The sequence below is a fragment of the Schistocerca nitens genome, chromosome 2 (assembly GCF_023898315.1).
Source record: "Schistocerca nitens isolate TAMUIC-IGC-003100 chromosome 2, iqSchNite1.1, whole genome shotgun sequence".
Taxonomy (NCBI): Eukaryota; Metazoa; Arthropoda; class Insecta; order Orthoptera; family Acrididae; genus Schistocerca; species Schistocerca nitens.
This window is the reverse complement of record NC_064615.1, coordinates 1,076,759,258-1,076,773,606: the sequence shown is the minus strand read 5'-3', so window position 1 is coordinate 1,076,773,606 and position 14,349 is coordinate 1,076,759,258. Positions and strand designations below refer to the sequence as shown.

At 36.9% G+C, this 14,349-nt stretch overlaps 1 protein-coding gene across 1 annotated transcript; it reads right to left on the bottom strand.

Annotated features, from left to right (window-relative positions):
- Positions 1–11,615: 11,615 nt before the first annotated feature.
- On the bottom strand, positions 11,616–13,625 carry LOC126234799 (ankyrin-1-like). The gene has a single exon (XM_049943548.1). The coding sequence runs from the start codon at positions 13,621–13,623 to the stop codon at positions 11,617–11,619; it is 2,007 nt and encodes a 668-aa protein (XP_049799505.1). The 5' UTR covers positions 13,624–13,625; the 3' UTR covers position 11,616.
- Positions 13,626–14,349: the final 724 nt, after the last annotated feature.

Genomic DNA, 14,349 nt, shown 5'->3' with positions numbered 1-14,349 from the left:
GATGACTTTTCATAAACTGTTTTTTGGTGATGAGGACAAGCACTTGAATCAAGAGACACAACTACTCACCAACAGCAACTACATCCATTTTAGCATTGCCACCAACTACCCCAGGAGGTGGTTCTGCACGCCCAGTTAGAAGGAACGTGAAGCACCCAAGATATCTGAAGGGTTTTTTATTGTTACCAAAAGTGGCAGCTACAACAATTCCAAACAAGCAGCACTGAAACTGAAGGTAAGTGGTACTGTAGGTATCTCCACAAACTCAGGAATAAAGATCTTTCACCAAAATGTCCAATCCCTGTATAACAAAGTTGGACCACATGAGGTGGCACAGTGTTTAGCACACTGGACTCGCATTCGGGAGGACAACGGCTCAAACCCGCGTGTCCAACCATCCTGATTTAGGTTTTCCGTGATTTCCCTAAATCACATCATGCAATTGCTGGGATGGTTCTTTTGAAAGGGCATGTCCAACTCCCATCCCTGTCCTTCCCTAATGTGATGGGACTGATGACCTCACTGTTGGTCCCCTCCCCCGGAATCAACCAACCATGAAAGTTGAAGATTTAAATCTACTAATAATGCATGAACTAAAAGCTATTTCTGTAATATATCTTTCTGAGCACTGGCTTGATGAGGCCTTCATAAAATCTGTCCCCCTACACAATTTCTCTCTGGTTGACTACTATTGTAGGCCAGGTAGTCAATATGGGGGAGTAGCCATACACACCTAGTATCATACAGAAGCTACTAATATAGCTAATATTACCAACCAATGCTGTTGAAAAGGCTTTGAGATGGGAGTGATAAAAATCCCAAAATTAAGTTTGATAATAGCCTCAGTGTACCATTCCCTACCAGGAAACTTTTGAGGTATTCCTAGAAAAAATGGAATGGTTCCTAAATAAAGTAAATGCAACAATATAAGATGTTATAATTTGTGGTAGCTTTAACATAGACTTTCTCAGGAACTATAAACAGAGCTGTCACACTGAAGAAGGACATGCAAACAACATACTTAAGGTGTAACATAGGATCTTCTGTCAGGAAAGTAAAAACTTCTTTCGTTTATTACTGCACTACGAATATTGGTCTGCTGTCTATAAAATGCAAAGTTTGGATATAAAATTCAACATATTTACAGAAAAACAAATACAGCACTTTGATACACCCTTCCCTACATGAATGGCAAATGTCAGAATAATGCAAGGGGTGATGGCTGGATTACTAAAGGAATTGCAACTTAGTCCAGCAACTTATGCTCTACATGTTACAGCAGCAACTATTGATACTGACGCTGTTATGGCTGTTTATTTTGACTATTTTCATTCATTGTTGTCCTGTGGCATAATATTTTGGCGTAACCAACCAATGGAAAAGAAAGTATTTGTCCCATACAAGAGAGTTATCTGAATTCTAAGCAGAGTTAATAGAAATCATTCATGCAGAAATCTCTTTAAAATACACAAAATATTAACCATGATCTCACAATACATCCTACCCTTATATGCTTTTTTACTTAAGAACTTCCCCATGCACAAAACCAATAGTGCCTTTCATGGCTACGACACAAGATCAAAATGCAACTTGCATGCTGATAGAAAAAACTTGGGTCTAGGACAAAAGGGATACACTACTCGAGCATAACAGGTGTTAAATGCAATCCCATCAGACATAAAAAATCCTACCAGTGTAATGCCAGAGTTTAAAAGTAAATTAAATGATTTGTTCTGGAAAACTCTTTTTACTCTCTTAATGAATTCTTTAATGTAAACATTTCTACACTATTTTTTTTGTATGATACACTGTATTTGCTCTTACCACATTGTAAAAGAACATGATACCCTATGTTAGCATGGAAATTTTTGCTCACATTAATGATGTAGTCAAAATTTTATCAGGAACAGAGATCTGTCAGCAAAGTAAAATTAGTAAAAAACTGCCTTGATTGCACAGTCTTTTATTAAAAATGTGATCAGTTTTGGACTCCAGTAGTAGGCCATATCTTGAGATAACGCACCATCCGGCTGACGATTGATGCTAGGAACAATTGTGCTAACCTCAGTCGCAAAACTGCTTTTGCGACTGGGGTCAGCACAGCTGTTCTAAGTGTCATCATCGTCAGCTGGATGGTATATTATCTGAAGACGGCCTTCTACTACAGGCCAAAACTGGTCATATCTTTATTAAATAATTGTGCAACAAGACATTTTTAACTAATTTTAATGATGTAGTACTTCAGTTCCATCAAATTTCTAACTTGTAATGTGGAATAAATGGACATTATTATTTGAGTGTTTTATACCACTGCTCACTATTGAAAATGCCTAAGCTTGTAATTATTAGGGTATTTTGTTCCTATACACACATTAAAATTTGTACCTGTCAGCATCTATCAATACTGTTCTTATGTATAATTATGACTTGTTCCATATCCATGCAATTCTCTTGTATACTGGATCAACAGAACACGAGTTAATAAATGAAGCTGAAGTCATTTCTGGTGGACTACATTCCTACTCTATTTACAATCAAACGTGTCCACAGCAACAACTTTAGTAAATTGTATCAATGTTATTCTACGGCAAATAAACATGTATTCAGCAAAATCAAGTACCGTAGTAAGAGTTTTGTTTGAACCATATAACCACAGTTCTCGATTACTGTAGGTCTCTACAGATCTTGGAGTTTCTTACTCCACATTTGAAGTCTGTGGAACAAGAATTACTACAAATAATAAGGCAGTTATAATTTTGGCAGTTTACAGGGGCCCTGCAGGGAAAATATGTATCTTTCTAAACCTTATGGAACCAAATATATTCAAAACATAAGGATTTAATTATCATGGGTGATTTTTAATATTAATTTCTTAACTACAAATAACAGCAGAAGAGAACTAGAGCACCTGATGGAATCATTGAATGTAATTTCAGCAGTTAACTTTCCCACTAGAGCAACTAGTACTTGTAAGAGCCTAATTAACAATATATTCCTGGACAGATACAGAAGCAGCAGTATTATTGTTAAGTCAAATTTCCAATGGTCTGACATATCATGATGGTCAGCTACTTGCAGTAAATGATATCAAACTGTGTGACAAACTGAAACACTCCTTTAAAACTGTCAGGCCAGTTCATGATGATAACTTAAAAATCTTCAACCTTCTCTTACAGCAGATCGACTGGATCCCTGTATTCATGGAGAGGAATATTAATGAAAAATTTAATCAGTTCTCTAAGGGATTTGAGTCATTGTTTGAAGGGATCAGAATTTTCTGTAGAACAAAAAGAAATTTATATGAATCCCTAGGGCTATCTAATGATCCCATCAAAAAGGAGGATTACAGATTGCACTGCAGTATTTTAAAAAGAGTAATAAAAAATCCAAAACTATGTAGATAACATCTGAAATTGATAACTCAAACAACAAATCAAAAACTATCTGGCAAGTTATAAAAAGGGAGAGTGGTAAAAAATTAGAGTACATGACTGACACAGAATTAATTCAGCATGGAAACATTGTAAAAAATACTGAGGAAGTTGCTAATATCTTCAATAAACATTTTTAACAGCTGCAGAAAAAAATGGCTGTGAAGACTCAGTGGGTAATGCAATATCCCCTCTGCATAAAGCTAACAATGCCAGAGTTTTCCAGATGCAGATAACCCCCATAACAATTAGTGAGATCAATAAGACAATCAGAGAGAGCAATACAAGAAACACACGTGGGGTTGACAATATTTCAGCTATGATATTTAAGCACTGTCATGGCTATATAAATGCTGTCTTGTATCATATTTTTAATGAATCCCTAAAACAAGGTATTTTTCCACTTAGATTAAAATATGCCTGTGTGAAACCACTTTTCAAGAAAGGTGAAAAAACTGATGTCACACACTACTACCCAATACTCCTACTGATAAGTTTTTCTAAGGTCCTTAAGAAACTAGTATACAGGAGAATTGTTAATAACCTGAACAGCCATAACATTCTCAGTCAATGTCAGTTTGCTTTCCGGCAAGGCCTATCAATTGATGATGCTTCGTGAAATGTTACCATTTTTCACCAAAATATTCCGGGATTGAAGAATAAAGCAGATGAGCTCCTGGTTTGTTTAGATGACATTGAGTCTGATAATGTAATAGATATACTATGCCTGTCTGAGCATCACATTGTGTCTGATATGGAAAAGGTAAATATCAGAGGTTATAAACTAGCTGCACATATGAGTAGAGAGAATAAGGTGGGAGGAGGAGTTGCTACATATGTCAAAAGTTATCACTGTGTAGAAAGCTTAGATACAAAAAAGTTTTGTCCAGAGCAACATATAGAAGCATGTGCCTGTCAACTTAAACTGAAGGAGGGCTATTTTATAATTGTAACAGTATATAGGTCCCCTTCAGGAAACTTTCATTTATTCCTGGAAAACTTGGATTTCTTGTTGTGCTATCTGTCAGATAGGGGAAAGAAAATTATTATTTGTGGGGACTTCAATGTTGATTCACTGAGAGTGTGTAATAGGAAGAATGACCTGGAAGTCTTGCTTGGTTCTTTCAATTTGATATCTGTCATTAATTTTCCTACTCGGGTGGTAAAGGACAGCAGCACATTGATAGATAACACTTTTATAGACAAAGATAGGTTTAAAAACATAAATCCTTGTCCTGTTGAGAATGGGCTTTCTGATCACGATGCTCAGCTAGTTACAGTATGTAACATAGCTCCATTCAGTAATTCAAAACTACCCTCCAAAGTTGTGCATTCAACAATTAGAAAATCTTCAGCAGTTAGACTGGGATGAGGTGTACAAGGAACCCGATGCTAATTTAAAATATAACTTATTTCATGATACACTTGTAAGAGAATTTGAAAACTGTTTCCCCAAGAAAGTAGTTAAATCTAATTATAAGAAACTACACAAAAAACTTTGGCCTACTAAAGGAATAAAAATATAGTGTAACCACAAAAGGGAACTGTATCTAACAACAAGAAAGAGTAATGACCCAGAAACAGCTAAATATTATAAAAACTACTGTGCTACATTAAGAAAGAATATTAAAAAGTCCAGAAGCATGATCATGTGCATCATGTCTGAGATTAATACCTCTGATAACAAAATCAAAACAATTTGGAATACTATTACAAGGGAGACAGGAAAACCAAGAGTACAGGATGACGGCATCACCATCAAAGCGAATGGAAACGTGATAAACAACAAGCCGGAAGTCGAAATCATTGTGAATAATCATTTTTTTAAATGTTGTAGAGAAAATAGGATGCAAATGTTCATTAGAAGAAGCAAGGCAGTTAATGGAAGAGGCCTTACACTCACCATTTGATACAATTGAAATTTCATCCACCTCTCCATCTGAAATTAGAAAGATGATAAACTCTCTCAAGAATAAAAGCTCACATGGAATTGATGGCATTTCCAGCAGGATAATAAAAGTTTGTTGGTTGGTTGTTTTGGGGAAGGAGACCAGACAGCGTGGTCATCGGTCTCATCGGATTAGGGAAGGATGGGGAAGGAAGTCGGCCGTGCCCTTTTAGAGGAACCATCCCGGCATTTGCCTGGAGTGATTTAGGGAAATCACGGAAAACCTAAATCAGGATGGCCGGACGCGGGATTGAACCGTCGTCCTCCCGAATGCAAGTCCAGTGTCTAACCACTGCGCCACCTCGCTCGGTAAAAGTTTGTTCCCAAGATTCTTAGCCACATATGTAATAGCTCTCTGAAGCAGGGTATTTTCCCAGATAGACTGAAGTATGTCATTGTTATACAACTGCATAAAAAAGGGGATACGTCTGATGCCAACAACTACCGCCCAATCTCTCTTCTGACTGCCTTATCCAAAATTCTTGAAAAAGTAATGTATTGTAGAGTAGCTTCACACCTTTGTAAAAACAAAGTTTTAACAAAACGTCAGTTTGGTTTCCAGAAGGGTTTTTCAACGGAAAATGCTATATACACTTTCACTACTGAAATATTAAATGCTCTGAGTAACCGGAAGTCACCCATTGGGATTTTTTGTGATCTATCCAAGGCTTTTGACTGTGTAAATGATGGAATACTTCTAGATAAACTCAAGTACTGTGGTATGAATGGGACAGTGCTCAAATGGTTTAAATCATACCTAACTGGAAGAGTGCAGAAAGTTGAAATAAACAGTTCACATAATATGCAAAAAAAATGGTGATTTCTCAAACTGGGGAACAATCAAGAATGAGGTGCCGCAAGGTTCGGTCTTGGGTCCTCTGCTGTTCTTAATATATATTAATGACTTGCCATTCTATATTTACGAAGATGCAAAGCTGGTACTTTTTGCCGATGATACAAGTATAGCTATCACACCTGACAGACAAGAATTAACTGGTGAAATTGTAAATGATGTTTTTCAGAAAATCATTAAGTGGTTCTCTACAAATGGACTCTCATTAAAGGCTTTTGACTGTGTAAATGATGGAATACTTCTAGATAAACTCAAGTACTGTGGTATGAATGGGACAGTGCTCAAATGGTTTAAATCATACCTAACTGGAAGAGTGCAGAAAGTTGAAATAAACAGTTCACATAATATGCAAAAAAAATTGTGATTTCTCAAACTGGGGAACAATCAAGAATGAGGTGCCGCAAGGTTCGGTCTTGGGTCCTCTGCTGTTCTTAATATATATTAATGACTTGCCATTCTATATTTACGAAGATGCAAAGCTGGTACTTTTTGCCGATGATACAAGTATAGCTATCACACCTGACAGACAAGAATTAACTGGTGAAATTGTAAATGATGTTTTTCAGAAAATCATTAAGTGGTTCTCCACAAATGGACTCTCATTAAACTTTGACAAAACACAGTATATACAGTACCACACAGTAAATGGAATGACCCCATTAATAAATATAGACTTCGATTAGAAATCGGTAGCTAAGGTAGAATATTCAAAATTTATAGGTGTATGCATTGATGAGGGGTTGAACTGGAAAAAACACACTGAGGATCTGCTGAAACGTTTGAGTTCAGCTACTTATGCTATTAGGGTCATTGCAAATTTTGTTGATATACATCTGAGTAAATTAGCTTACCACACCTATTTTCATTCTCTGCTTTTATATGGCAACATATTCTGGGGTAAGTCACCATTGAGTAAAAGGGTGTTCATTGCACAAAAGCGTGTAATCAGAATAACTGCTAGAGCTCATCCAAGATCATCCTGCAGACACTTATTTAAAGAGCTAGAAATCTTCACTGTAGCCTTACATTCTCCCTTAAAACCCACATCCTTTCGTCTTTCCCTCTTTCCTGATGAGGCAACAGTTTGTTGCGAAAGCTTGAATTTTGTATGTATGTTTGTGTTCGTTTGTGTGTCTGTCGACCTGCCAGCACTTTCATTTGGTAAGTCACATCATCTGAGCTAGAAATCTTCACTGTAGCCTATATATATATATATATATATATATATATATATATATATATATATATATATATATATATATATATATATATATAAAAAACAAAGATGATGTGACTTACCAAATGAAAGTGCTGGCAGGTCGACAGACACACAAACGAACACATCATCTGAGCTAGAAATCTTCACTGTAGCCTCACAATATATATATATATATATATATATATATATATATATATATATATATATATAAAAAACAAAGATGATGTGACTTACCAAATGAAAGTGCTGGCAGGTCGACAGACACACAAACGAACACAAACATATACACAAAATTCAAGCTTTCGCAACAAACTGTTGCCTCATCAGGAAAGAGGGAAGGAGAGGGAAAGACGAAAGGATGTGGGTTTTAAGGGAGAAGGTAAGGAGTCATTCCAATCCCGGGAGCGGAAAGACTTACCTTAGGGGGAAAAAAGGACGGGTATACACTCGCACACACACACATATCCATCCACACATATACAGACACCCATATATATATATATTCACTTATGAAATTTGTCATTAATAATCCGAATGAATTCAAAAGTAATAGCAGTGTACATGGCTACAACACTAGGAGAAAGGATGATCTTCACTACTCAAGGTTAAATCTAACTTTGGCTCAGAAGGGGGTAAATTATGCTGCCACAAAAGTCTTTGGTCACTTACCTAATAGCATCAAAAGTCTGACAGATAGCCATATAGCATTTAAAAGGAAATTTAAAGAATTTCTTAATGGCAACTCCTTCTACTCATTAGATGAACTTTTGGATATAGTAAGTGGGTAATTTCCCAACCTCCACAAAAAAGAAAAAAAAAAAGAAAAATATTGAGTGTCATGTAATATTTTGTCTAGTGTAACTTCTTGTATGGACACCTTTTATTAACCTGACATGTTCCACATCATTACAAAGTGTCGTATTCATGATCTACGGAACAAGTACTAATCTAATGCTACTTTCTCTTTCACCAATAAAATTCTCGAATCTCTTAACTGAAAATTGGCACCAGTTGGAATCCTATGTGACTTATCCAAAGCTTTTGACTGTGTCTACCATGAAATTCTGCTAAATAAAGCAGACTACTATGGGTTAGGTGGAATAATGAGGACATGGATTAAATCCTACCTTACAGATAGGAAACAGAGGGTAACAAATACTGACAGTAATGGAATCGCAGATTTATGCAAGTGGGGCACAGTCACCACTGGAGTGCCTCAAGGCTTGGTACTGGGACCCTTACTGTTTCTTGTATTTCTAAATGACCTCCCACACTGCACCACGTCAGTGAGCGAGTTCACCCTATTCGCTGACGATACTTCTCTTCTAGTTGATAAAGCAACAGGGAACAACTGGGAAACATCTGGGAACAATGCATTTGGTGATATTCTGAAATGGTTTAGCTATAATGGACTCTCTCTGAATATAAGGAAAAAAAACTCATTTTGTACAATTTCGTATGGCACATAAAGAACTGGGGGACATAAATATAGAATGTAATGGACAACAAATAAAGCAAGCTGACTCAGTTAAGTTCCTGAGTGTGTACATAGATAGCAAACTAAATTGGTCCAACCATATCCTAGATCTAGAAAAAAAGACTACATTCTGCAATATTTGCCTAACACATAATTGCATCAACCACATATAAGGAGACCATAAGAGCTGCTTATTTCGGATATTTCCACGCACTTTTGTCTTATGGAATCGTCTTTTGGGCAAACAGCCATTGGCAAAAAAAGTTTCTATTGCTCAGGAGAGAGCTATACACATCATGAGTGGTGTTCAACCAAGGCACTCATACAGGAATCTGTTTAGGAAACTGCAAGTATTAACAATATTTCAGTACATAAACTCCCTTGTATGCTTCATTCATAAAAACCACTCTCCCTTGAAAACCAATAGTGAATATCATGGTCACAACACAAGGCCAAAAGAGGACTTTTATAATAACCAGTCAAACTATACTCTTGGACAGAAAGGTGTAAATTATACAGGCATCAAAATTTACAATGCTCTACCCAGTATCATCAAAAATCTTGCTCCTGAAACACCAATGTTCAAGAGCAAACTGAAGGAATACCCAATACAAAAGTTATTCTACTTTAGCGAATTTTTTAGTGCATAGGAGCAAGTTTTTATTACACAACTTAGTTAGCCAGTCAATGTAAGCACAAATGTGAACTATTTGCTACTGTAATGTTATACTGCTGCTCAAATACTTTGATGTTGTTAATTTGAATATGTACACATACAGGTTAATTCTGATGTACATAATATGTTTTTATTTCTTCTAGTGTTCCATGTTGTTACTATGAGTCTTGTCATTAATTAACCAGATTGTGTGCTGCTACATTGTTAACATAGTAAAATACTAACATTCCATATCCTTGCAACTCCATTGCTATCAGGATCAATGGAACACGCAATAAAATAAAATAACATTTCCTATATAATAATATGTTTCAGATTAACTACAATTTTTTCACTCAAAAGCAAGACACAAACTTAATTTCCATGTAGTCTTTACCCCACTGTGAAAATTAAGGGTTTGTTCCATATTCTACTGCATAGAACTTCAGTCATGCCCTGTCAGTGATAATGGGTGAAATTTGGTATCTCTACACATTAAGAAACAAATGTGAAACTTGCCATGCTATTCATTCCTTCTACAAAGCATACAATCATAGAGATTCAAGAATAAAAATATCTTGTGGGCTGCACGACAAGTAGCAATGGTCACTTGAACAGACGTCTCCAGTTACAGGTGTAGATAAATAGTACTATTTGATTTCTAAATGTAAGCTACCAATAGGATACTAGACAGCAATTAATTAATATTTCTGAGGAATATTTTTTTCTCCTAACTTAATTCTACTATGTTAAATTTAGCTTGCGCAAAATACACAGGAGAGAGGGAGAGATGATTACGTTCTCATTTGTATGATTATTACTGTTGTTATCTGAATTGGTGATTCCAAATTGTACAATTATGAGCACTGTGCTTATTTTAATGTAACTAGGAGATTTCTGTTTATTTATGCTACATGTTCTGTATGTGTGAGTGTAATGCTTGAATGTTATTGGCTCCTTCCATAATTTGTTATAATGTGCTGTACATGCAAATTCAATACAAACTGCTCCAAAGTTATGACTAAATTTTTTAAATACAAATCAATGATAGTCAAGCATGCAAGGCAAACACAAATTCGTTTTTCTATTGAAAGATTCTGGTTACCATATATATTAGATCCATATTTTAATTGATAAAAACGAGCATTACTTTTTATTTATAATTTCAAGCATTTGATTTGTTTCTATGTTTTTATGACGTGACGTCCATCCTGAAATATTGCAAAAATGCGGTGGCTTTAGCCTAGTTCAGAGGCTTTGGTGTTTGTATTTGAAACAGGTTTCCCACAGAACATAAAAACATATAAGTTATGGGAATTTTACAGCAATTATTGAAACACTTTATTGAACTATCATAAAATGAGAATGATAAGATGCATATGGGTTATACATATCAACTACTGTAAACATTTGTGCAGCATCTCATGTTGTAATTTACAAAAGATCATAAAAACGAAACTTTATACAGTCTTAAATGTCAATGACTTGAGCTTTTCTTTCACCATGAATGAAGTAAATAAATAACTGATGAATTGTTCACAAAATCACAGAACTTGTGACACTTCCAAGAAATATTTAACTCACAATTTTCATATACTTCTAACAGTGAAGTGATACTTGACCACAAAATAAACACAGAAATAGCAGGCACAATTGTATCAGTTCCCAAATAAATGCATCTATTTTATGAAAATTTACACAAATGCTTTGAAACTTCTGAAAAGTTTTACGTTAAAGAAAGCTTGAGTACTGATGCATGGGGGTATTCACAATACTCTCGTAAGAAATGCTAAAGGGGAGAACCTAATTTTTATTTTTTTACCAGTGAACTATCAGTAGAATGAAATACATGATAACCATTTAAACACCTCAAATGTGCATAGATTGCAATTACCCTGTCAAGCAATTTTATTTTCAGTGACAGTCGTTATTTTGTTAATCAAAACAACAAAATATTCTTTCACAGCATACAAAATCTCAGCAAATTAACATTATGTTGTATAACTTCAGCTTCTTTTCTCAAACTCGTTCTATTACAAATCACTAAACACTTTACGAAGTTCCCCACAACCGTTTTTTGAAGCTATTTGTGTCAGGGTTTCACCATTTACATTTTTGCAGTTTTTTATGGCAAGAAATTCGGCATATTTTTTGTCCTTTAATTCGTTTAACTCCTTCAGCACTATGTTATCCTTATTGTTTATTCTGGCAAATACACATTCGATCAGTTCTAGTGTCTCTATAAGTTCTTTTCCCCCTCCTTCTTGAGCGAAATGTAGTGGCGTTTTCTTACCTGTTTTGGTTCTTGCATTGTATGCAGCACCATGTTGTAATAACACACACGATATTTCATAATGCCCGAATTTTGCTGCATAATGTAGTGCAGTAATGCCATTACTGTTGCTTAGATTGATACTGGCCCCATTTTTTAGCAGAAAATTAACAACGGCTAAATGACCTTTCCAAGATGCATACATAAGTGGTGTTCCATACTTGATACTTCTGCTGTTGACTGATGCCCCTTCTTGTAGACATTTTTCTATTTCAGCACACTTGGATATTTTCACAGCCTGAAACAGCTCTTCAGTAGCACGCAATAACGCATTTATACTCTCGTTTCTACTCGCCGCGGCAACGTCTGAAACGGTAACGTTACCAGAATAAGATTTAGCCTTCACATCATAATATGCACCACTCTCTAACAGGCATTTAGCTGCGACTGAATCTCCATACTTTACAGCTATGTGCAGAGCTGTCTGACCGTTGCTTTCCTTTGCGTTCATATCTGCTCCGTTTTCAATTAGAGCTTTTATGGTATTCAATTTAGAATCCTGTGGCTGTGCCCCCGAACTGCGGTGGGCGGAAAGCTCGTCTGCTGCTAAGTGAAGTGGCGTGCAGTTTGTGTGATCAGTTGCATTAACTGCGGCTCCTTTTCCCAACAGATATTTAACTACCTCGACATGCCAGTAGTTTGCTGCAAAATGCAATGGTGTAGCTTGGTACTGAGACCTAGCATCAACTGTAGCGCCACTAGCAATAAGAATTTTTATGGTATCCAAGCTGCCCTTGCAAGCCGAGCTATGCAGTGGTGTACACATTCGATCGTCAGTGACATTAACGTCAGCTTTGTTTTCGATCAGGATGTTTACTATGTCAGCGAAATCTGTCTCTGCAGCAAGGTGCAATGGTGCTAATCCAATCCTGTCTTTAGCATTCACGCTAGCACCTTTTGCAATCAAACGTCTTGCGGTTTCCGCTGGGTAGCCACTGTATGCTGCATTATGCAAAGGGGTCCATCCTTCGGTATTTCTCGCTTTCACATCTGCTCCACTGTCAATCAAAAGCTGACTTGCTGCGGCATGCCTGTTTTGTATGGCCACATGCAACGGAGTAAAGTTTCGCCGACTCTTTACATTAATAGTGGCACTGTTCTCGATCAACAGCTTTGTTATGTTAACATTTCCCTTTTCTGCTGCGAAATGCAACGGCGTCGCGCGGTCCGAATTTCTAGTATTTACAACAGCACCGCTCTGTACAAGAAATTTTGCTACGTCTTCGAAATTGTTCTCCACTGCGTAAAGTAAAGGAGTGAATTTTCTGTCGTCCTCGGCATTCATTTCAGCATTTGCAGAAACTAGTGCCTTCACTATAGGCAAATGACCGTGTTGTGCTGCAAGGTGCAGTGGCGACACATTGGAACTACTCGTGGCGTTTACACAAGCTCCAGCACGGATCAAAGTGACCGCGAAGTTTGGGTCAGCACATTCAGCTGCAAAATGTAGTGGCGTCAAACGCTGCTCTACCCTTTTTAACAACGGAGAAGGGCAAGATGCACGTGCATTTACATTACAGCCCCTTGCGATAAGCGCTTTAAGAATGTCCAAATGGCCGTGCCCCACAGCAATATGGACCGGACGCAAGTTGAAAGAATCGGCGGCTTCGATGTCTGCTCCTTTCGCCAGTATTTCTGTGACAGCTTGCAAGTGGCCGGTTGTCACTGCCACGTGGAGGAAATCTTTTACGATGTCGTTCGCAAACATGGTTCAAAGAATATGTCGTGGACACTAACAATAAAAAACACTGCACTCTTACGCACCTCTTACTGACTAACACTCGCATGAAACTGTCATCACTCTCCACTGTTGCATCAACAACTGCTTGCAATAAAATTACTTAATACAGACACTCAAATAACGAAAATATGCCGTCCAGGTATTCCAACATCTGAGACACTAATTCAGTTGGTAATACAGAAGCAATAACAACTTATCTACGGTTGTGTCCAAGCAGATAATACTGAAAACAACACTGCGGTCATTGAACAGCTTCAGTCAAATATTAACACTATACACTACCAAACTCACAATCCAATCTTTCAAAGCATATTCAAATATGAACACTATTGCAGACAGGTCGATTCATAAAAACGTGAATCCCCTTACTAACGCCAACTAGGACACCAACTAAAAAGATGTACTTCATGCATTTAACAACTGAATTCACATTAATTCTCGGTAACTCCGAAGAAAGAAGTAATGACACAAATCCGTACGCGAACTCTTGAAACTGTTAACGAATCTTCCAGGCATACGGCTGGCTAGCGGTTTAAGGTCTAGCGCGACTGCCACCTAGCGGTAGAACGGGTGCAACTAACTGGGTAACATATTACTTTGCCAGAGGCGGAAGAAACAATAAATGATTGAATAAGCATTGTTGTACATGAACTGGATTGAACCCCAACCCTTCTGAACAGCCGTCGACTGAGC

Excerpts from the sequence above, each read along its gene's own strand:
- LOC126234799 (XM_049943548.1), bottom strand. The coding sequence starts at position 13,623 with ATGTTTGCGAACGACATCGTAAAAGATTTCCTCCACGTGGCAGTGACA.